The sequence below is a fragment of the Acanthochromis polyacanthus genome, chromosome 13, assembly GCF_021347895.1.
Source record: "Acanthochromis polyacanthus isolate Apoly-LR-REF ecotype Palm Island chromosome 13, KAUST_Apoly_ChrSc, whole genome shotgun sequence".
In the NCBI taxonomy this organism is placed as follows: Eukaryota; Metazoa; Chordata; class Actinopteri; family Pomacentridae; genus Acanthochromis; species Acanthochromis polyacanthus.
This window is the reverse complement of record NC_067125.1, coordinates 25,013,155-25,038,414: the sequence shown is the minus strand read 5'-3', so window position 1 is coordinate 25,038,414 and position 25,260 is coordinate 25,013,155. Positions and strand designations below refer to the sequence as shown.

Below are 25,260 nucleotides of genomic sequence, written 5' to 3'. Positions count from 1 at the left end.
AAACTTGACTGGAAAAAGCGACAAGTCTGAATGATCACAGAAACAAATTAGACTGACCTGTTGGACAGTATCAGTTTGAAATAAAAATATTCAGCTGTTAATATGATAATTCATCATTAATAAAATGTACAAAAAGCAGCAAACTATCCCTTGGAAATGTAACATCTGGAAAGTATGAACTTAAGGCATAGCTACTACCATAGATAAAGTATGCGAAAAAGATTAGTTAAGGTCTCTCATAACCGAGTAATGTTCATAATTGGTTTTACATTTTTTTCTCCATTGGTTTGGCTCATTTCTTGAAACTGAAATTACATTCTCAAAAGAACATGGACAAATCTCCAAACCACTTTGCAATTGTTCATAACAGAATTATATTTCTCATTCATTTTGTCAAATTGCAAATGTCTTAGTACTTGTATCAATGTCTCAGGACATCTTTGCAAATGATTAAGTACAACTATCCCACTGTTAGCACAGTTAGCCTACATTTAGCACAATTTCCAAGTGAATAGATCTTTTTAATCAAAACAGATTGTTGATTCTCAGTCTAATGCAGGGGTGTCAAACTCAGTTCCTGGAGGTCCACTATCCTGCATGTTTTAGATGTTTCCCTCTTCCAACACACCTGATTCAAATGATCAGCTTATCATCAAGCTCAGCAGAAGCCTGATAACGAGCCTGATCATTTGAATCAGCTGTGTTGGAAGAGGGAAACATCTAAAACATGCAGGATAGTCGCCCTCCAGGAACGGATCTTGACACCCCTGGTCTAATGGTTGCTCTCTCCAAAACATATCAGCATCATTTCATTGTATTCATCTTCACATGCAGAACAGTCTGTTCAACTTTCAAAATTTATCATGAGCATAGTACTTCTTATGTTAGTTGTAATTGTGGGGAATATTCATTTTTGCATGTGTATTAAACTATCATGTTTTTATTGCTTTTGCATATTACTTATAATCATTTTAATTACTCTTTGCTTATCAATTATAATCATCATTTTAATTACTTTTTACTTATTACTTATGATCATCATTTTATTACTTTTACTTATAATCATCATTTTAATTACTTTTGCTTAGTAATCATGTTATTACTTTTATTCGTTACTTGTAATCATCATTTAATTACTCTGTTACTATTACTGATAATCATTATTAACCTTCGTTTGATCATATTATGTGTTAATCATATATTAATGTGCTTGCAACTTGTATTAACTCTATACTCAAATGTATTAAAGTGCTTATGGGTGCATGTTTGAATTCTAGTTCTGGATGTGCAGGTTGTCACATACGCACAGAAAGGCAGAGAAAGGGTGAAAAGTTCAAACAGCAGCTAGATGCTGATGTGGAAAAATTAATCCACTGCTGTAATGAATCTGTGTCTGTGTGTGTATCTGACAGCAGGCCTTTTTTGCCCTCTGACTGAAATGGTTTACAGATAGCCTGTGGTTTGTTTCCTCTGGAATAACTGCCAATATCAACAAAAGTATTGTTTGGAGATAAGGGTGCAGGTGTTCGCGTGAGAAAGCTTGGGGGAGGATGTCTCCCACAGGGGAGGTGCCGGCAAGCCACGAGTTTCCAATTAAAATTATTAGGGAGTAAAGATTCGCTCTTTCCTTAATTGTGCAATACTGGCAGCTGGCAGTGGCAAAAAGAGAGATGGGTTAAGGGCATGAACTGACCTCTGCTCGGAGGGTTTAAGGGGTTCAGTTGTCAGACAGTGGGTTCAGAGGGCTCCCGGGACCTTTCTCAAGTGTTTGTTTGTGTCTGTGCTGTATCGAAAAAACACTTTACATCTTGGCATCTGCAGATTTGGCTCCTGGATTCTCTGATGTTTCAATGGTGAGACTTAGATATTTTGAGACCTAGAACTTAGGATCAAAGTGTTAATGCATAGAGTGATCAGGTTACACAGAGATCTTACGTAGTGGGGCAACTGGCCCCCACTACAAAGCTTAAACAAGAATAAAAGTTAAAGTATTGAACCATAAACAATGTTGAGAATTAGGATTAATATATTTAGCTTAGTGAGGAAATACTATAGAAGAATCTAAATTAGCAATGTATTAAATTAACAATAAAATGGGAAAGAACATAGGAATCTGGTATTAATTAAATAAGATTAAAGTAAATCAATAAAGGGAATGGGATCATTCAAATCTGCCATAAAGGTGTGATTAAATTATCAAATTGTTGTTTAAAGTTAAGTTGAATAAAACTGAATCAGTAAATTGTTTAATTCAACACCAAATGGAACAGAAATCTGCAGATCTCAGCAGAACTGAGCTCTTAAAAATCTGTGTAAAGGTCACAGGGAGCGGCCACATACACACACATTCAGAGACACCTCTTGCAGGAGGAAGACGGAGGTGATTGGACAAGACCCAAGACATCCGGAGAGGCTGTCTCAGCGTGGGGCCAATCAGAAGACTGCAATTTCTTAGTTTAAAAACTCATGTATTAGCTTAGAGATTCATTCTTTCTTGTGATCACAGCTGCATGCAGAGAACCATTGTCTAGCTTTAGCAGTTTTCTGCTGTCAGCATCTGAACAAGATAGAATCTGCGTGCACGCATATCTGTCCATCCTTTGCATTTTTTACTAAATATTCTTAACTGAATATTTTGAGTCTGAGTCTTCCTTGCGTCGTGTTTTTCCTCAATAGCAGTAACAAAAAAATCCGTTTTTCCGACATAATTCACCAGCTTTATTTGCAGTGCTGCAGGCTACATATAATTTTCCTTTGTTTTGTGTATGTGTTTATATTACAGTTTTATATTACAGTAAGGTGTACACATTTTCTTTTTACTCTGATGTATGGTAGTAACTTTATGTATGTGAATATATATTTTTTCAGTTGCTAAAACAATAAAATGACATGCATTGCACACACTTAAACTGAAATAGAGAGAGCAAAACCTTTTGTCAAGCCTCCAAAACTCTAAACACCTTTTCTGCTTCACACATTTTGCTGCTTTTAGCACTAATTACCTCCGCCAGGAGGTTATGTAATCACCGGAGTTTGTTTGTCTGTCCGTCTGTGTGTGTGTCTGTGTGTGTGTGTGTCTCTTTGTCTGTTAACAGCATAACTCAAAAAGTCATGGACGGATTTTCACCAAATTTTTACAGGATGTCCGGAAGAGCAAGAGTAAGAATCGATTAGATTTTGGAGGTGATCCGAATCACCGTCTGGATCCAGGAATTTTTTGAAGGTCGAAGGACAATTGAGAGATGGCCTGGCGGCCATCTCTCCATTGGACAGACAGAGGTCGCTGCAACGATCCCGGGCGACGGCCGAATCCCCCGCGACAGGTTCGGGCTTCCCGGGCGAGTCGGGACCGACGAAATGAAGCGGCAGCGACGCGTGCGGTACCGTCACACGCGCGCGCAACGGTACTGTCACGTGCGTGCGGCGGCGACGCCTGCGGTACAGTCACACGCGCGCGCAACGGTACCGTCACGTGCGTGCGGCGGTGCCGCGTGCGTCGCTGCAACGATCCCGGGCGACGGCTGAATCCCCCGCGGCCGCTTCGGGCTGCCCGGGCGAGTCGGGACCGACGAAACGAAGCGGCGGCGACGCGTACGGTACCGTCACACGCGTGCGCAACTGTACGTGCGTGCGGCAGCGCCGCGTGCAAAACACTGTGCTGTTACACTGTACATGCATGTTATGCTTTCTGCACAAACTGCTGAAACTCAATACAATCCGTCCATGACTTTTTGAGTTATGCTGTTAACAGACAGACAGACAGACGGACAGACAGACAGATGGCCTGGCGGAGGTCTGCGCTCTCCGAGTGCTTTTCTAGTTTAATGTACGTTAGCGCCTCCATAAATACACAGTTAGCTGCTGGTCCCCCGTAAAAAAATACCCGTGTGTGTGCCCTCACCAAATTCTTTGCTTGCCACCTGGCTTAAAAACTTTTTTGGGGGAAACCCTGTGCTAACTCACCTCTTTTTAGACTTCGAAGCCCATCCTCCAAAATACTGCTGGGTCTGATATCGAGGTCGCATGACTTGATTCACGCTGACACTAGCATTAGCTCCAACCGAAGTAGAGGCGCCTCGTTGGCTCCCGGTTCTGAAAAGCCGCCGCATTTCTTCCTCAACGGCCGCATTGGATGCGACTGTGGATGGCTGTTGCCGTTGTTGTATTACGTTAGACACTGCTGTGACGGTTGAAGAATTTAAAATGTTATTGAGAAGGCCGATGGCTTCATTGAGCTGCTCTCTGTCCACCATACTGTCATTTCTATCATTTTCGTGTACGTAAACTTGCGCCTCTGCTCGGTATCAAAGATGATAACTAATCAGAAACACAGAATTTAGCGGTACTTCCGTTTCAAGCAAACTCACTTCCTTTTCAAGTAAACTCTCTCACACATACTACTATTCTCATTCATTCACATAATACTATTCTCATTCATTCACATACTACTACTCTCATTCATTCACACACTATTATTCTCATTCGCATACTATCATTCTGTCTGATTTGATAGTAAATATAGAAGAGTATACTGGTGTATGTGAGAGAGTTTGATAGTAAATGTGAGAGAGTTTGATCGTAAATGTGAGAGTTTGATCGTAAATGTGAGAGAGTTTGATAGCAAATGTGACAGAGTTTGACAGTAAATGTGAGAGAGTTTGATAGTAAATGTCAGAGAGTATACTAATGTATGTGTGAGAGTACGAGAGTATGATAGTAAGTACAAGAGTTTGATAATAAATGTAAGAGGGTTAGATAGTGAATGTAAGAGACTATACAAAGGTATGTGTGAGAGTTTGATAGTGAATGTAAAAGCAAGTATGATTTATTTCTCAAGGGGCCTCCCATAGGATCCATCTTGGCTCCAGATTACTGGTATTGGTAAGATTAGGTGCAAAAGTAAATTAAAATGCACATTAACTCAACGTCATATTCTTGTTGCACATCAGCTCTAGATATAACTGATCCAATGTAATAAAAACAGTGCATGTTAACTTAAAATCTTTATTACCACCTGACCATATTCTGTAATGTGAAAATTAACAAAAGCTTTACTTATAGTAATAGGAGATGAGTATCAGCACATGAGCTGCTTTACAAGCGGCACCCCATACTTTGCAGCCCATCAGGTCATACATGAACAAATGGAGACAGATGTTACATTATATGAGATGCAAAATTTGAAATTTTACTGGCACCATTTACCCCCAACATGTTTTCTGCAAAGGCTCAACTAACTCCAAGTTTGTTCCCTTTGGAAAGCCATATTCCTCATATACAATGACTACACCAGTGTTTCAGCATTTTACATGAACCCAAACCCATCCACTGTGTGCTTTCTTTACAGTAAATATGACAGTTAAAAGTTTAAAAAATATCTGCTGCTTTGTTTACATTTAAACCAAGTAGTGCTGAGACTGCTGTCAGAATGTGAGTACCTTGATTTCATTGCATTGAAAAAGCACTACCATTCATACAAACTGATTCAAACTCCCCACTGCACTTCCCCAGGACCCCTGCAATACCCCTACCAAGTTTGAGCATGATCTGATGTACCGTTGTCAAGATATGCAATGGTTTCTATGCAGAATGAACACCTCTAAAAAATAGTTCCCAATTAGACTTTGTTTACATTTAAACGAAGTATACAAGTGTCAGTGTGCAGACAGTTCTGGTCAGTGTCTTACGGATTTCAGCAGGACAACAGGACTACACTGAAACTCGCAGGACATCGAGATTAAACTCGACATCAAACTTTTAACAAAGTCCAAAGAAGCCAACATTTTTGAGGTAAGTGACTTCACTGTTCTGTTTGATGAAGCAAACACCAGAGGAAACATTCAGAAGGCAGTTTTAAAATCTATTTTTCTACAACTCTGTCCAATTTGTAATGAAATCCGTGAGTCAGAACAGGATGTAACACTCAGTTTTGTACTTGTCTTGTCATTTTGAACATCTTATTATTAAAAAGTAAGATCTTAGCAGTGTGGAAGGGAAGTGATGTGTTCAGGTTTGGTCATAACTGGATAACTAAAAACAACCAGTACTCCTGCATTTTTGTGACCAAGCATTTAATGTTAAAAAAATATTCTGTATGCTTTGTTTTGTATTATCCTGGCATGCAAGTACAAAAGTGTCAGAAAATATCATTGGTTGATTTCTGCATTATTGTTTTTTGGGGTAATGTGTGCTCAAAGATGAGACTTTCAGTGACAGTTACAATTAGTTTTTAAATTTCAATTCACCTGTTATCAGAGATTATTTCATCGACTCGTCCTGTAGTTGAAACTAGAACTAACCATAAAAAAAAAAAAATCATGCTTTGTCTGTATTAGTTCTTGAGATACTGTCATTTAAACATTACCTCAAATGCCTGTAATATGTTAAAAAATGTGCTGGACGTGGATAAACAGGCTTTTTAAAAAAAATGATCTCAAACATCTTGATTTGTGAATAAAAATACTGAACACATTTCTAAAAGTTAGCATTTTTAATATATTTGAAATATATTTTATGTGAGAAAAAATCTGTCAAATGAGACATGGTTGAGCAGAAAATGTTCTGACAAATGAGAGATTTCGACAATTTCTAACAACATTACTCAGAATATGTCGCTATAAGTTATTAAGTGCAGATAGATGAGAAAAACAGTGCCAGTTTTAGTCATTTAACATGCCATTTTCAAAATGAAACAATGCTGAGAATTTTGAAATTGTTTATAAAGGCATTCTAGAATTCATGCCAAACACAAAAACTCTGAGTGGAGACAGCATTTCAATTTATTTTATTGAGTTATTTATTCGTTTGTTGAATAATTTAGTGAAACCAGCTTAACACCAAACTCAGAGACATCCACATTTAAGCAAAATCGAGATAACCAAACTTTTGTGAAGTAACTCCACTCTTCTGTTTAATGAAGTAAACACTTTGGAGTTTCTGAGGAAACATCCATGTAATTTTGCTGCAGTACTGTCCAATATGCCTTATAACACAATTCAGAGCAGGGTGTAACACTCAGTGCTGTTGTTTTATGATAACTGGTTCAATATTTAGCAAATATGATTGAAAACTGAGATCACAACAGTGTGGTAGATTACCAATGGTTTAACAAGACATCCATAATATATGGTTCTCTTTTGTGTCTGTTTCACTTTCAGTCTTCTGGGACAAGATAAAGATGTACTTTCAAAGTTCATCCTCATCTTCATCCTCATCCTCATCCTCATCCTCGCCCTGCGACAGACTGGCGACCTGTCCAAGGTGTCCCCCGCCTTCGCCCGAGTCAGCTGGGATAGGCTCCAGCACCCACCGCGACCCTAGTGAGAATGAAGCGGTGTATAGAGGATGCATGGATGGATCCTCATCCTCATCCTCATCCTCATCTTCCTCCGAGGGGAGTACCACATGGCAGCGTTTGGAATTCACAACAGGCTACACGGTGGTGAAAGAACTGAGAGCTGGAGGCTTTGGAAGAGTGTTGGAATGTGTGAAAAACAACACTGAAGAGCACGTGGCTATAAAGGTGCCCATACGGCACAATCTAGACCATGAGGTAGGAGACTGATTTCAGCTGAACAGTGACATAAAAAAGACATTGTTTTAAAAAGAGGTAGTACCACTACAAGATTCTGAGTAGTGGTACTGGTCATGTTATGTACTTTTCAGTTGCTGAGAAGAACTGATTGGACTATGTGGCTCAGCAAACATATTGTGTCTCCACAGGCGGACATCCTGAAAAAGCTCATGAGCCACAACTCGAAGGAGTCCAACATCATTGAGTACAAAGGAGACTTCTTCATAGACAATAAGCGGCTCCTGGTGCTTGAAAAGTTGGACATCGACCTGTGGGACTATGTGGAGAGTTTACCACAGCCAATGCGACTGGAAGACGTCCGCACAGTTATTCAGCAGGTGTGACCTTCTATTGTCTCCTTATATTTCTCTCCTTCAGTGGTGCTAAAATTAACATCGGTGGTTCAGGAACCTTTACAACTTCTACTTTTATTGTTGTGTGACAGATTTCTTTAACAAACTCCTGATAAATGTTGTTACTTGCAGGTGGCTGTAGCTTTGAATGCAGCAAAGAGTGCTGGCATAATCCACGGTGATGTGAAGGAGGATAACATCATGATGGTGGATCACGTGAAGCAGCCCTTCAGAGTCAAGCTCATTGACTTTGGTATGGCCAAGTACAGGTCGGAAGCCAAAGCAGGAGAGCTATTCCAAGTACTTGAATATAGGTATGAAATACTGATACTTTTTAAACATTGAGAAATCTTTCATTCAGCGCTGTCTCCTTACTGTCTACTGTGTCACATCTTCATCTGATGTTTTTTCCACATTCAGAGCTCCAGAAATCACCCTGGGCCTGCCGTATTCAGAGGCCATCGACGTTTGGTCCTTAGGCTGCGTGATGGCCGGGATGATGACTGAAGATAGTCTCTTCGGATCAGAATCAGACTCAGACTCGGAATACTGGAAAGTGAGTAAATTACTGCAGCTGAAACACATTAGAAGCCGTCACAGGATTAGCTTCAGGTCTAACATGGTGTTACGTTTTGTCTGCAGCTCCGACGCATGATCCGTCTGCTGGGTCCGCCACCGCAACATCTCATCGACGCTGGCCGGAGATCACGATTTTTTTTTCAGAAAACGTCTAATGGTTTGTGGCGGCTGAAGGTACAATGCTCCTACTGTGATTTTACCTCTGACCTTTACTCACTCAATAAGATAAAGACTTTAGTAAGCATCACTGTTTTCTTCTTTCAGACACCTGTTGAGTATTTTGTGGCCCATGTCATCTACTCCGACCCCACAGTTTACGAGTTCGGCTCTCTGGATGAAATGAAAACGGTAGGTAGTTTAGGAAGCAGCAGCTAGTTGCTGAAAAGTCCCGTTCATTTATGGTATTCACATTTGACGGTGGAAGGTGATTTGACCACTGTTGGACTTTCAAAATGTTTGCTGCACCAGGTGTCCTCTGAGACGGACAACCCAGCAGAGGCCGATGAGAGGAGGGAGTGCATCGAGCTGTTGAAGGCGATGCTTCGGTGGGATGAGGACAACAGAATCACCCCCAGTGGTATCCTCAACCATCCCTTCATCACCAAAAGCTATCTCAACAGCAGCTCCCCCACCAGCAGTTGGTAAGTGTGTTTCTACTTACTTTGTACACAGGTTGTGAGACATTAGCAGCCCAGCAGGTGACAAAAGACTGATATGAACTTTTGCTGATTTCCATGTTTACATTCTCTGCTCGTCAGATGTAAACCCAACAGTGTATGTTTCCTTTTTTAGCGATGAACCGAGACCCTCCACCAGCAAGTTCATCATGGTTAAGCCTGCAGATCCTGAAAACAGAATTAACCTGACAGGCTTGCCTGATGAGGACAAAGACCTGAAGAGCAGTGAGCATGAAGACAGTGACAATGCTGACACTGCTGAAGACACTGACGACAGCGAGGATAGTAATGATGATGAAGACACCGAGGTCAGTGAGAAGGAACAGAGGAAGACGAAGAAGAAGAAGAACTGCTTCCAACGCGTCTTCTCTTGGATAAAGAAGACGTTCTGCTGCTGCTGTGCGTCCGATGTGATGAACTGAGCAGCACTGTCAAGTGTCTTTCACTGTCACCCTCACCCCAACCGGTCGAGGCAGATGGCCGCCCTGTCTGAGCCTGGTTCTGCTGGAGGGTTCTTCCTGAAAAAGGGAGTTTTACCTCCCCACTGTCGCCAAGTGCTTGCTCAGACAGGGAATCCAAAGGAAACTTTGGATTTGTTGGATTTCTTTCTATAGTTTTGTCTTTACTTTCCTCACTGAAGTGTCTTGAGATGACACATTTGAACTGGAAAATAAAATGTATTGAAAATGAATTGAAAGGTTTACCCAAAAAGTGTCTGGATTTTGGTCACATGGTTGTTGCTCACAACTGCCCTGAGTCAGTCATGGCTTCTCAGTTGCCGTGCAGAGCAGAGAATCTTTGGCTTTCTTTTTTTTACAATTCCCATCGTTATTTTCGGTGAATTTTTAAATTTGACATTTTAAATAAAGTGACTACAATGAAATCTGACAATTTTAAGCTTATTTTCAAGATGTTTTCTCTATGTAACCACACAAAACTGATGGTATTTATTACAAACAGTCGGAAGGTTGAACCACCAGAAACTGCATTTTTACACTTTCTGGCTCTAAAAAGAGTGTGCATTTTGAAGACTTTTTAAAAACAAAACATGCCTTGTAAACAAAGTGGTGTTACAAGGGTTTAAAGTGGCAAGCACATCTCATTGCAATGAGTGATGAAGTTATTTTTCCTGCACTCCGCAACTTACAAGTCTGCCATAACTATCAATCTTAATCATTTGTAATCCTTTACATTTTCATTGTGTAGTTAATTTTGCAGAGCTCGTTGTTTGCTCAGATGGTCAGGCATTTCCTCATGGAGCTAAAATAGAGACAGTATTGGTTGTCATTGAAAAAAAATTACCATTGAAAAAAATTGTCATTGAAAACACAATTTCCTCCACTATAGTCTTGAAGGTCAGACTTCCCAAAACCAAAGAAAAATAAATTACCAATCTAAAACAACCACATTTTCAAAGCAAAAAACATTACTATTATTGATTTTTTTTTGTTATCCACTCATTCATTTTGCTGTCAAACTACAGTTCCAGTAGTTTCTCCTCTGTTTTCTTTTTTTCCACCATGTTTGTTTGTTTGCCTGTGTCACTAGAAAGCAGGTGAGGTGAAGATAACCGTGTTAAGAGTTTCACAACAATCTCAATCCTTCTAAATCCAAATATGGACAGATGTTGACCTCAAACCTCTGAAAGTCAGGCCAAAATATCTGCCGTACTTATTCAACCAACCCAACCTGAATCTGGCCGAGACGGCGGTGAAGTTAGTTTTAGCCAGAACACCAGCAGCTGTAATGCTGCTGACATTACAGCTGCATCCACCAACAAGCTCAGCAGGACAGAATAGGATCCATCTTGGCTCCAGATTACTGGTATTGGTAAGATTAGGTGCAAAAGTAAATTAAAATGCACATTAACTCAACGTCATATTCTTGTTGCACATCAGCTCTCGATATAACTGATCCAATATAATAAAAACAGTGCATGTTAACTTAAAATCTTTATTACCACCTGACCATATTCTGTAATGTGAAAATTAACAAAAGCTTTACTTATAGTAATAGGAGATGAGTACCAGCCTTTGTAAATGTCATATATTGATGCATAATACGCAGCATATTTTAACATATGTTTTTCAAATATATTTCAACAGCAAAATTTGAGAAAACGTTTTAAAAAATGACGTTTTATACTTACCAGAGGCGTTTTTTGTTTTTTTGTTTTTGCTCTTTTGAAAGCGTTGTTGCACAGAATGACAGTTGGAAAGATGTTTTTATAAATGAGTTCTGATATAGTGAGCATTTGAACTGAAATGACTTTTGCTGTAAGTAAAATTTAATTCTAGAGCACGTTTCACAGCTACAAAATCACGAGGTGCTTTACAGTGATAATAAAAACCCAAATCATGTTAATAATAATAAAATGTTTATTACCACCAGACCATGTTCTGTCAAATCATAATTAGAAAAACACTTTCATTTCCAACATGGAAGTAGCAGTTATCATTAGCAAACTTTATAATGTATTTTACTAATATGCAACATTTTTAACTTAATATTGTGTTATTTTAACATTATTATTCACATATTCTAACACAATATGAATTATTAATCAAATCTGTGATGCATTTTTTTCCATGTTGGAAGTGTCACAATAGAAAATGTTACTGGAAACAGCAAAAGTTGAGAAAAGATTTTTAAAAGTTGCCATTTTCACACATTCTCAAGGTGGTTTTTGATCTTTCTGAAGAAGAGCTGATGCGTAGCATCAGAGACGGATACAGCTTTTTTTGAATAAGTTCTGATACAGCGAACATTTCAACTAAAGTTTCCACTTCTTTTGTTGTCTTCATCTCTGGACAGCGTCAAACATCTCCAATACCACAGGCCTGTTTCACGAAGCAAGTTCAAGAAACTCTGAGTTTCTTCCGCAACTCTGAGTTGATCTACTCAGAGATAGAAAACTCTGAGTTTTCACTTTCACAACGGCTGGTTTGAGTTGGTTTAATCAACTCGGAGTAATTTGACCCGGAGTCAAGCGCGTGCACCGCAACTCTGAAAAGACAGCATCAATGGAACCCCGATTCAACGAGTCACCATGGAAACGGGGAAGCGAAAGGCTGCGTTTTTCAACTGGAAGTTTTTAACGCGCTCATATGGCGAGTTTGAACACGTTTTTAGAAAGAACTGCAACACTGCTGCAGCTGCAAAAGAGAGGGAGACGGCGTGGAGAGCATTGCTGCCCGGATCAGTGCGTAAGTTTAAATGTAGTCCTTTGTAATCGTAATAATATTACAGGGAATAACTGTCTGAACGGTAGAATATGAAGTTATTTCATTTAGGTGAAATCTCGCGGGGGAGAAGCAAACGGGGCAGCAGCTTAAGATGAAATATAAAAACACTGTTCAAACAGGTAAGACCTCGGCATTATCTCATGGAGGTACTTCATGTTGATCAAGTTTTACATTGTAAAGAAGCCTAAATATTAAGTGGCTGTTTGACTGTGCAGTTGTTTTATCCACATAGCCTAAATGTCTGCATCCATATCATGTCCTGTTAAATAATTAAGCCTATTTAAACTAACATAGACTTCTGCTCAGCCAACAGAAAGAAAGTAGATGCCTGTAAAACGGTGGTATAAAAGGTCATGGATGCATATATATATATATATATATATATATATATATATATATATAATGAAAGTCGATATATATATAATGAAACTTATATATATATAATGAAAGTCGATATATATATATAATCAAACTTGATATATATATAATCAAACTTGATATATATATATAATGAAAGTCGATATATATGTAATCAAACTTGATATATATATAATGAAAGTTGATATATATATAATGAAAGTCGATATATATATAATGAAACTTGATATGTATATAATGAAAGTCGATATATATATATATATAATGAAAGTTGAGATATATATATGGAATGAAAGTCGGAATATAGAATGTTCAGATTTTCATTCCATCTATTCAAAGTTTCATTCCATATATTCAGACTTTTTCCTACTGAGCCCTGGAAGGACATGGCAAACAAAAACAGGAACCTTATTGGACATTTGCTCTTCAGATGAGCTCTTCTGTGATTATCTATCTGTCTTCATGGTTGTCACAGGGAACGGCAACTACGTTTGAGAAAACAGGTAATTTTTAGAGATGTTTTGATTCTGAACACTGAACGTGTTAGCATTAGCTTAGCTACTTAGCTTCGACTACATTTGCATCCCTACATAGCTTAAAGGTTAAACACATGCACCATATGTTGATGATAATGATAATATCTATGTTTATCTTTATAGCTGGTCTTAAGGCTAATTACGAGGCAGAGGTCAGCTGCTGCCTGGACACATCCATGATCACGCCACTGGTGGGACACAATTGTACTGGATTTCAGCTGAAGGCTGCTGTTCTGTCCAAACTGAGACATTTTTATTGTGACATACCCTCCACTGTTGTTAGCTTTTGATTCAATCAAATTTTTTGAGATGAGGAAATCACTATTTCATGTTTCTAGTTAAATACCCTACTTTTATGATATATCACTACAGCATGCACTTTTTATATTTTCCATCAATTTCACCCAAAAGTTGAATAACTATTTGTGAGCAGTGTATGTAGACACATAATAGAAGCACATTTCAATAATATATCTGCTGCAGTAGTGCAGTTTATCTACCTAGATTGGTGTAACAGTAAAAAAAAAACATATGCTACTGATGTTTCTGACTAAAATCTGCTTGAAAAGCACAACTGCTTATCTGTCAAAATGTGTGTAACAAAAGTGTGCACTGAACACTGAATAAAGTCTCTGTAGATTATAGACAAAATTTGCATCTCTCATCACAAATTTCTGTTTATTCACCCAAAGTGCATGGGTAAAATATAAAACAGGTGAAGTACTAAAAAAGATTTATTTTCTAGAAAAGCCAATAGTCAACAATGCAGTTTAATTCTGGGACAGTTGCTCCAGCACCGACACCATGTGTCCCATCAGTGCAACCAAGGTTTTCATTCATCTTCTGGATGTTCTGGAGCATGGCAGAGGTCACGTCTTGGTGTCTTCCGATCTGTTCCAAGAACCGTTCCTCTGACCTCTCCAGATACTGCAGAGGATCCACAGCAGCTTCCTGGTTCCCTTTTCCTGCATAAAAGCATCCAAAAAGTACTAGTTGTCAGTAATTATTTTCTATTTTCATAAACACAGTTAACTTAAAGTAAATGTTCTATTTTGTGATTTTAGGATGGGTCAAAAGATAACATACTGATCATGTTGATGTCTGCATAGTCTAAACAGATCTTACTTGATTTGGTCTGTAGAGAGGAGGACAGCGTGGAGGAGCTGCAGGACGGAACCAGTAAGCTGCGGACTAGTGCTCCTGGTAACTGGACCTCATCATCCAAGGCCGACAACTAAATAAAATGAACAAGACATGCTGTTGATAGCATCTGTAATACAAATGATTTTATCCATTAACTGATTTATTGCTTTGTCCATACAATGTTAGAAAGTGTTACAAATAATACCTGTAATAATTTCCAACAGTGATAAATGCCTTGTTTTATTTTACAACAAAAAACACCAAAAGCATCTGTGTATAAGAAATCAGTGCATTGGATTTCCACATCTGCAAAGCTAGAAAATCACACATCAGAATTTTACCTTGAAATTATGAAAATAGCTGCAGATTACCAGTACTCTTTACTTCATTGTGTTAACTTGATCATTTGAATCAGTTTTTTAGACTTGTATTACTGATAGGAAACATAATCAACACATAAATTAAAATGTGTTCGCAAAGAGTTCACTGGTTCTTCAAGGGAAATTTCAATGATAACCATATAGTTCAGTAATATGATGAATGGGTCATTGTGTAACAGCGTGGGAGGTTCTGAATACAGGTCTTGGACTGAAATATTGCTGCTGCTTTCCTCCGGTTTTATAAGGAGTTGTTTCATAGCTTGTTAGCTTACCAGCGGCTAACTGGCTGGCAAACAGTAGTTCAACGCCAACCTCTAATCAGTGATCCGGTGTCCGGACCGCGTTAGCTGGCGGAACGTTCATAATACTGATGTGGGACTGTTGTAGCTAGCGTATTCATAGTAGGATAACAGCAGGATGTTGGAGAAATAAAACTTACCATTATCAGGATCGCTGGTCTGCATGGCAGACTCTTAGCGCATCGCACTGCTTGAATGTCTGTGTATTTCAGGCCGATTTCAAAATAAAACTCAATAAAATTCTCGTCCGGGTGAGTGTCCTTCATTGTCGCTTCGCCATACGGACATGTCCCTTCCGGGGCTCGGTAGGAAAAAAGATTTGATATATATATATAATGAAAGTTGATATATATATAATGAAAGTCGATATATATATAATGAAACTTGATATATATATATATATATATATATATATATATATATATATATATATATCAACTTTCATTATATATATATCAAGTTTCATTATATATATATCGACTTTCATTATATATATATCGACTTTCATTATATATATAATTTCCTAAATGGCATGCCATATATATATATATATATATATATATGTACATATGATTATTTAGTTCTCTTTTGTGTCTTTTTTTTGTCTTTTGGCCCCTTCACACCACAACAGACCTTGTAACTGTAAGTAGGCAATACTCCAAAGATTTATCCAAATGGTAGTTTAAGTGTACTGAAACATGTCACTGATCTAGGATGAAGAGGATGAAACTGTGTCTACTGCCTTTACAGAGGGGGATCCAGAAAGGCATACAGAGGTATGTTACTGATAGTTCTCTTCCCATTCACATTTTGGGTGGAATATAGAGTGTGACATTTAGCCTACACTGAAGTATTGCACATTCTCATCCTTTTAACAGAGCATGGCTGGACAGCAGCAGGATGATTCCTCAGCTTCCACTGCACAGACTGACACAGTGAGATGGATGTTCAGGAAACACCAGAGCTTCATCCCATGGAATTCATGTGCAACTGTATAATTTCATGTCCTCTATGTATTCCCAGTTATCAGTAAAAGGGATTTACAAACTGCATTTGCTGAGAAGAATCCAAAAACAGATTAGGAGGGCAGATCTGGAAATTGAAATACTGGAGCACAAGTTAGAGGTGGGTGATGGTCACAGGTGAATTATGTTGTAGCAAGACTGCAAAGGCTCTGGAATTCCTGAGCTGATCAAAACTCAGATAAGCTCTCCCTCTCTCCAGCACTGACCAACACCCATCTCTATAGGAGGATTGAGACATTTGTATTTCTGTAGGTTTTCATTCACAGAAGGATGGAGCTCATGTGAACATTTAAACCCCTGGAATAACTTCTTCTTTTTAAAAGACAATGACTTTCAATTATATGCTATGGATGTTTGTTTAATGAACTTTCATGCTAACATCCCTTTTCAGCTTTAGGAGACCCTCAGCCGGAGACGTCTCTGCATTCCACAGATCAGATAACAAGTCGTAAAACTTTATGGCTGAAGGCTGGAGTCACCCTCTCACTCTCTTTGACTGAAACAAAGAGACTGGAACTGAACTTAAACAAAAACACTTGCCAAATTAATATTTCTATATGCATTTGGTTTTTCCAGATTTACCACAGTTACTCACAGTGTTTCATCTATGTCATATTTGAAGATCATATTTGCATGTCTGATAGAAGTCGATTTATTAATTTGTGATGTTAATCATTTCTTCCCCAGGATACTATGATTTTGGAATGAATTCCAGTATGAACCTCTGAATTTCCTCTCCATTTAGGTTGAATGATGACCATTGTATTTACCTGTTACCAAATCTCTGACTTGTTGTTATATTCTCACTGTGATACATATTTTTAATGTCATAAACATAAACATACAGTTATGAATGAAATGATTCACATCATATGAACATATGTATTAATCTACACATTTCACTTCCACACAACTGAATATGGTGGGATAGACAGATCGTGTTTTGCGCGTTTAATATCATATTTTAATCCATTCTGGACTCCTCTTTCTTCTCTACTTTGTGAGAACAAAGAGATTCTAAATTCCACCAGACTCGCGCCTAAAAGTTCTCTCTCTCCGCCCAGGTCCTCCCCTTAGCTGGACCCACAGATAAAGTCAGCCGTAGCCCACATTTTACTCTCTTACTCTCTTACCGACCCTCTCTCTTACCGCCTCTTATCCCTTTCTTCACTACCTGAGGAATCCATAACAGAGATTCCCATTATTTTCTTACCTAAAGCGCGTTTTTCCTATCTTTGAAATTCCCTCACCATCTAACTTTGTTAACTATTTATCTTTTAACATTTTTGTAACTTAAGGAGACATTTTGCTCGTTATTCGTTTTAATCTGAAGAACCGATTCAGAACCAGCATTTATTTTTCTTAATTTTGACAATTTTTCATCAACACCCGTTTTTCTTGGCTAAAGCCTGAGAACCATCATTTTTAAGCCAAGCAACACTCAGCTGAGACCTGTCGAACCAGGTCCATGTGCACATAACCGATCAACCCGCGGCAGGACATCAAGGCGTGGCCACAACAACGACGACGCACCGTTCCGAACCTGCAGGTCCAGACCGTGTGCATAATCTGAAGGCCTCGCAAGTCCCAGCCCCATGACGGTTCACTTCAATAACTCCAGCTGAGTTTGCTCTGATTCCATTCTATGGGTGATGTACTAACCGCTTGGTCATTTAATTCATTTAATCAATTTATTCTTTTACAAATCATTAGAATTCTTAATCCAAATTACCGATTACCTCGTTAGGTTAGCTCTGGCTAATCCTCACCATATTTCCTTCTCTCTCACACCTACTTCCACATCTCTCACACATGCACACACCACACACACACTCCCACATTCCACACATTCACGCACGCACACACGTAGTCCTGCACGCACACACACACACCATATCTACATTGTACATAGTTCACTTGTAATTATTTTCATAGAATAGTTAATAAATACCTCATTTTAGACCAAATTACAGTCTTGTGTTTCTTTGTGTAGAATGTGGTCAATTTAAACGAGGATTCAAGACTTTTTGATATGAGATTGATCAAAAATTTTTATGAATATTAATTTTTTATTAATATTAATTTTTTCCCTAGAGATCTAGGGTGGTGCCCCAATTATTGATAACGAGAGCAATAAATCATAACGTAGTACCGCTACAATGTTAATTATTGGAACATGAACTGAACTATCTGTTTTATTTGTAGGAAATAAAGAAGACCAAATGAAATGTGTATCATGTCTTTATTTGCTGTGGTGGTGATGATGGTGACTTAAACTCTAAAGTGATTATTGCATACGGTGTCTCTGACTGCTCTGCTGTCCTGGATAGCTGCAGGTGGATGGGCTCATCATCTGGGTCTTCAGTTTGTAGGGCAGGGTGTTGCTCTCCTCTAATAGTGGTAATATTATGAAGAACAACACATGCCACAGTAATATCACAGGCCCTCTCAGGGGTCACCCTGAGGTGATGTAGGCGCTGGAAACGGCCTTTCAGCAGGCCTATGGTCATCTTCACCCGGGCCCTGGTCCTGCCGTGAGTCCAGTTGAAGTTTTGTTGGGGGCCTGGTTCAGGGTCAGGGTATGAGGTCATCAGCCTGGGTTGGCATGGTAACTCCTGTCACCCAGCAGAAGGCCATCAAACTCTCCTGTAATGTATAGTGGATACATCAGAGTATATTAAAGGAGGGAGACAAGAGAATTCTATTGTGAAAATCTTTAGGCTGCTGACCAGGCTGCAGTCTGTTGCTCAGGTTAGACTCTCCATAAATCCTGGAGTCATGAACAGACCCAGACCACTTGGCCTCCACATTAGAAATGATGTATGCAGCATCACATATGATCTGGACAGTGCAGAGAATGACAGATGTTGAACTATGATGCAGTCTTTAACATTTAGAAACAGTAGTCAGTCTACCTGTAGCCTACCTGCACATTTATGCTATGAATGGACTTCCTGTTCATGATGAGAGGGAGCTGTGATGGGGATGTGTGTGCATCTATGCAGCCAATCACACTGGGAAATCCTAAAAGAAATTCAAATGACTAATCCCAGTCTGAGGTTGCAGCACAATGTCATTAACAGAATATGATTTAAATGAATTTAACAGATCTCTACATCATTCACCTGCAATCCTGTGGAACTCCTCCTTGATGCTCTGACAGGTTTATGTCCAGGGAATGCTACAATGATGGTAAAAGTCGTTTCAGGATCAGGAACACTTTTCTGAATGTCCTCCATACAGTTGCCTTACTCTGCATCTCCGACGTTATATAAAAACTTCCATTTGCAAAGAACCGCAGCGCAACACACAACATCTGCTGGATGTGAGAGCATGACTGCAGCTGGTAATGTAAATGTAAGGACGGATTAGGTTGTTTATGTAGATTAAGGTTCAACTCATAGAGTCTGTTACTGCGGTAACTGACCGAGAGTTGAAATTACCCCTCTTTGTGAAACAGGCTGGAGTTACCCCTCTGTCTCGGGGTTAAGTTACCTCGCTTCGTGAAACGGAAAACTCTGAGTTTCCCTCATTTCGGGGTTAAGAAACTCAGAGTTTTCAGTGAACCTGCTTCGTGAAACAGGCCCCTGATTTGCTGCACCAAAACAAAAACAGAAAAACAAGGGTAAACAGTGACAGTGCAATCTAGTGTCTTTCTTCTTTTGCATGCAGCACATGAGCTGCTTTACAAGCGGCACCCCATACTTTGCAGCCCATCAGGTCATACATGAACAAATGGAGACAGATCTTACATTATATGAGATGCAAAATTTGAAATTTTACTGGCACCATTTACCCCCAACATGTTTTCTGCAAAGGCTCAACTAACTCCAAGTTTGTTCCCTTTGGAAAGCCATATTCCTCATATACAATGACTACACCAGTGTTTCAGCATTTTACATGAACCCAAACCCATCCACTGTGTGCTTTCTTTACATTAAATATGACAGTTAAAAGTTTAAAAAATATCTGCTGCTTTGTTTACATTTAAACCAAGTAGTGCTGAGACTGCTGTCAGAATGTGAGTACCTTGATTTCATTGCATTGAAAAAGCAGTACCATTCATCCAAACTGATTCAAACTCCCCACTGCACTTCCTCAGGACCCCTGCAATACCCCTACCAAGTTTGAGCATGATCTGATGTACCGTTGTCAAGATATGCAATGGTTTCTATGCAGAATGAACACCTCTAAAAAATAGTTCCCAATTAGACTTTGTTTACATTTAAACGAAGTATACAAGTGTCAGTGTGCAGACACTTCTGGTCAGTGTCTTACGGATTTCAGCAGGACAACAGGACTACACTGAAACTCGCAGGACATCGAGATTAAACTCGACATCAAACTTTTAACAAAGTCCAAAGAAGCCAACATTTTTGAGGTAAGTGACTTCACTGTTCTGTTTGATGAAGCAAACACCAGAGGAAACATTCAGAAGGCAGTTTTAAAATCTATTTTTCTACAACTCTGTCCAATTTGTAATGAAATCCGTGAGTCAGAACAGGATGTAACACTCAGTTTTGTACTTGTCTTGTCATTTTGAACATCTTATTATTAAAAAGTAAGATCTTAGCAGTGTGGAAGGGAAGTGATGTGTTCAGGTTTGGTCATAACTGGATAACTAAAAACAACCAGTACTCCTGCATTTTTGTGACCAAGCATTTAATGTTAAAAAAAATATTCTGTATGCTTTGTTTTGTATTATCCTGGCATGCAAGTACAAAAGTGTCAGAAAATATCATTGGTTGATTTCTGCATTATTGTTTTTTTGGGGTAATGTGTGCTCAAAGATGAGACTTTCAGTGACAGTTTCAATTAGTTTCTAAATTTCAATTCACCTGTTATCAGAGATTATTTCATCGACTCGTCCTGTAGTTGAAACTAGAACTAACCATAAAAAAAAAATCATGCTTTATCTGTATTAGTTCTTGAGATACTGTCATTTAAACATTACCTCAAATGCCTGTAATATGTTAAAAAATGTGCTGGACGTGGATAAACAGGCTTTAAAAAAAATGATCTCAAACATCTTGATTTGTGATTAAAAATACTGAACACATTTCTAAAAGTTAGTATTTTTAATATATTTGAAATATATTTTATGTGAGAAAAAATCTGTCAAATGAGACATGGTTGAGCAGAAAATGTTCTGACAAATGAGAGATTTCGACAATTTCTAACAACATTACTCAGAATATGTCGCTATAAGTTATTAAGTGCAGATAGATGAGAAAAACAGTGCCAGTTTTAGTCATTTAACATGCCATTTTCAAAATGAAACAATGCTGAGAATTTTGAAATTGTTTTTAAAGGCATTCTCGAATTCATGCCAAACACAAAAACTCTGAGTGGAGACAGCATTTCAATTTATTTTATTGAGTTATTTATTCGTTTGTTGAATAATTTAGTGAAACCAGCTTAACACCAAACTCAGAGACATCCACATTTAAGCAAAATCGAGATAACCAAACTTTTGTGAAGTAACTCCACTCTTCTGTTTAATGAAGTAAACACTTTGGAGTTTCTGAGGAAACATCCATGTAATTTTGCTGCAGTACTGTCCAATATGCCTTATAACACAATTCAGAGCAGGGTGTAACACTCAGTGCTGTTGTTTTATGATAACTGGTTCAATATTTAGCAAATATGATTGAAAACTGAGATCACAACAGTGTGGTAGATTACCAATGGTTTGACAAGACATCCATAATATATGGTTCTCTTTTGTGTCTGTTTCACTTTCAGACTTCTGGGACAAGATAAAGATGTACTTTCAAAGTTCATCCTCATCTTCATCCTCATCCTCATCCTCGCCCTGCGACAGACTGGCGACCTGTCCAAGGTGTCCCCCGCCTTCACCCGAGTCAGCTGGGATAGGCTCCAGCACCCACCGCGACCCTAGTGAGAATGAAGCGGTGTATAGAGGATGCATGGATGGATCCTCATCCTCATCCTCATCCTCATCTTCCTCCGAGGGGAGCACCACATGGCAGCGTTTGGAATTCACAACAGGCTACACGGTGGTGAAAGAACTGAGAGCTGGAGGCTTTGGAAGAGTGTTGGAATGTGTGAAAACCAACACTGAAGAGCACGTGGCTATAAAGGTGCCCATACGGCACAATCTAGACCATGAGGTAGGAGACTGATTTCAGCTGAACAGTGACATAAAAAAGACATTGTTTTAAAAAGAGGTAGTACCACTACAAGATTCTGAGTAGTGGTACTGGTCATGTTATGTACTTTTTAGTTGTTGAGAAGAACTGATTGGACTATGTGGCTCAGCAAACATATTGTGTCTCCACAGGCGGACATCCTGAAAAAGCTCATGAGCCACAACTCGAAGGAGTCCAACATCATTGAGTACAAAGGAGACGTCTTCATAGACAATAAGCGACTCCTGGTGCTTGAAAAATTGGACATCGACCTGTGGGACTATGTGGAGAGTTTACCACAGCAAATGCGACTGGAAGACGTCCGCACAGTTATTCAGCAGGTGTGACCTTCTATTGTCTCCTTATATTTCTCTCCTTCAGTGGTGCTAAAATTAACATCGGTGGTTCAGGAACCTTTACAACTTCTACTTTTATTGTCATGTGACAGATTTCTTGAACAAACTCCTGATAAATGTTGTTACTTGCAGGTGGCTGTAGCTTTGAATGCAGCAAAGAGTGCTGGCATAATCCACGGTGATGTGAAGGAGGATAACATCATGATGGTGGATCACGTGAAGCAGCCCTTCAGAGTCAAGCTCATTGACTTTGGTATGGCCAAGTACAGGTCGGAAGCCAAAGCAGGAGAGCTATTCCAAGTACTTGAATATAGGTATGAAATACTGATACTTTTTAAACATTGAGAAATCTTTCATTCAGCGCTGTCTCCTTACTGTCTACTGTGTCACATCTTCATCTGATGTTTTTTCCACATTCAGAGCTCCAGAAATCACCCTGGGCCTGCCGTATTCAGAGGCCATCGACGTTTGGTCCTTAGGCTGCGTGATGGCCGGGATGATGACTGAAGATAGTCTCTTCGGATCAGAATCAGACTCAGACTCGGAATACTGGAAAGTGAGTAAATTACTGCAGCTGAAACACATTAGAAGCCGTCACAGAATTAGCTTCAGGTCTAGCATGGTGTTACGTTTTGTCTGCAGCTCCGACGCATGATCCGTCTGCTGGGTCCGCCACCGCAACATCTCATCGATGCTGGCCGGAGATCACGATTTTTTTTTCAGAAAACGTCTAATGGTTTGTGGCGGCTGAAGGTACAATGCTCCTACTGTGATTTTACCTCTGACCTTTACTCACTCAATAAGATAAAGACTTTAGTAAGCATCATTGTTTTCTTCTTTCAGACACCTGTTGAGTATTTTGTGGCCCATGTCATCTACTCCGACCCCACAGTTTACGAGTTCGGCTCTCTGGATGAAATGAAAACGGTAGGTAGTTTAGGAAGCAGCAGCTAGTTGCTGAAAAGTCCCGTTCATTTATGGTATTCACATTTGACGGTGGAAGGTGATTTGACCACTGTTGAACTTTCAAAATGTTTGCTGCACCAGGTGTCCTCTGAGACGGACAACCCAGCAGAGGCCGATGAGAGGAGGGAGTGCATCGAGCTGTTGAAGGCGATGCTTCGGTGGGATGAGGACGACAGAATCACCCCCAGCGGTATCCTCAACCATCCCTTCATCACCAAAAGCTATCTCAACAGCAGCTCCCCCACCAGCAGTTGGTAAGTGTGTTTCTACTTACTTTGTACACAGGTTGTGAGACATTAGCAGCCCAGCAGGTGACAAAAGACTGATATGAACTTTTGCTGATTTCCATGTTTACATTCCCTGCTTGTCGGATGTAAACCCAACAGTGTATGTTTCCTTTTTTAGCGATGAACCCAGACCCTCCACCAGCAAGTTCATCACGGTTAAGCCTGCAGATCCTGAAAACAGAATTAACCTGACAGGCTTGCCTGATGAGGACAAAGACCTGAAGAGCAGTGAGCATGAGGATGACAGAATCACCCCCAGTGGTATCCTCAAACAACCCTTCTTCACCAAAAGCTACCTCAACAGCAGCTCCCCCACCAGCAGTTGGTAAGTGTGTTTCTATTTACTTTGTACACATTTTGTGAGACATTAGCAGCCCAGCAGGTGACAAAAGACTGATATGAACTTTTGTTGATTTCCATGTTTACATTCTCTGCTTGTCGGATGTAAACCCAACAGTGTATGTTTCCTTTTTTAGCGATGAACCGAGACCCTCCACCAGCAAGTTCATCATGGTTAAGCCTGCAGACCCTGAAAGCAGAATTAACCTGACAGGCTTGCCTGATGAGGACAAAGACCTGAAGAGCAGTGAGCATGAAGACAGTGACAATGCTGACACTGCTGAAGACACTGAGGACAGCGAGGATAGTAATGATGATGAAGACACCGAGGTCAGTGAGAAGGAACAGAGGAAGACGAAGAAGAAGAAGAACTGCTTCCAACGCGTCTTCTCTTGGATAAAGAAGACGTTCTGCTGCTGCTGTGCGTCCGATGTGATGAACTGAGCAGCACTGTCAAGTGTCTTTCACTGTCACCCTCACCCCAACCGGTCGAGGCAGATGGCCGCCCTGTCTGAGCCTGGTTCTGCTGGAGGGTTCTTCCTGAAAAAGGGAGTTTTACCTCCCCACTGTCGCCAAGTGCTTGCTCAGACAGGGAATCCAAAGGAAACTTTGGATTTGTTGGATTTCTTTCTATAGTTTTGTCTTTACTTTCCTCATTGAAGTGTCTTGAGATGACACATTTGAACTGGAAAATAAAATGTATTGAAAATGAATTGAAAGGTTTACCTAAAAAGTGTCTGGATTTTGGTCACATGGTTGTTGCTCACAACTGCCCTGAGTCAGTCATGGCTTCTCAGTTGCCGTGCAGAGCAGAGAATCTTTGGCTTTCTGTTTTTACAATTTCCATCGTTATTTTTGGTGAATTTTTAAATTTGACATTTTAAATAAAGTGACTACAATGAAATCTGACAATTTTAAGCTTATTTTCAAGATGTTTTCTCTATGTAACCACACAAAACTGATGGTATTTAT

General features: G+C 39.4%; 1 protein-coding gene across 2 annotated transcripts; it reads left to right on the top strand.

Annotated features, from left to right (window-relative positions):
- Positions 1-6,862: 6,862 nt before the first annotated feature.
- On the top strand, positions 6,863-23,201 carry LOC127536919 (homeodomain-interacting protein kinase 1-like). 2 transcript variants are annotated; one of them, XM_051958361.1, is made up of 3 exons: positions 6,863-7,552; positions 7,723-7,911; positions 22,829-23,201. In XM_051958361.1, exons 1-3 carry the CDS (start codon positions 7,178-7,180, stop codon positions 23,039-23,041), a joined length of 777 nt encoding a protein of 258 aa, XP_051814321.1. In that variant the 5' UTR covers positions 6,863-7,177; the 3' UTR covers positions 23,042-23,201. The 2 variants fall into 2 exon arrangements, with proteins under 2 accessions (XP_051814321.1, XP_051814320.1); XM_051958360.1 differs by lacking the exon at positions 22,829-23,201 and adding an exon at positions 8,059-8,435.
- The last annotated feature ends 2,059 nt before the right edge of the window (positions 23,202-25,260 follow it).

Coding starts and splice junctions, on each gene's coding strand:
- LOC127536919 (XM_051958361.1), top strand. CDS start 7,178: ATGTACTTTCAAAGTTCATCCTCATCTTCATCCTCATCCTCATCCTCA. Junction 7,553..7,722: donor GGCACAATCTAGACCATGAG/GTAGGAGACTGA, acceptor GTGTCTCCACAG/GCGGACATCCTGAAAAAGCT. Junction 7,912..22,828: donor TCCGCACAGTTATTCAGCAG/GTGTGACCTTCT, acceptor TGTTACTTGCAG/GTGGCTGTAGCTTTGAATGC.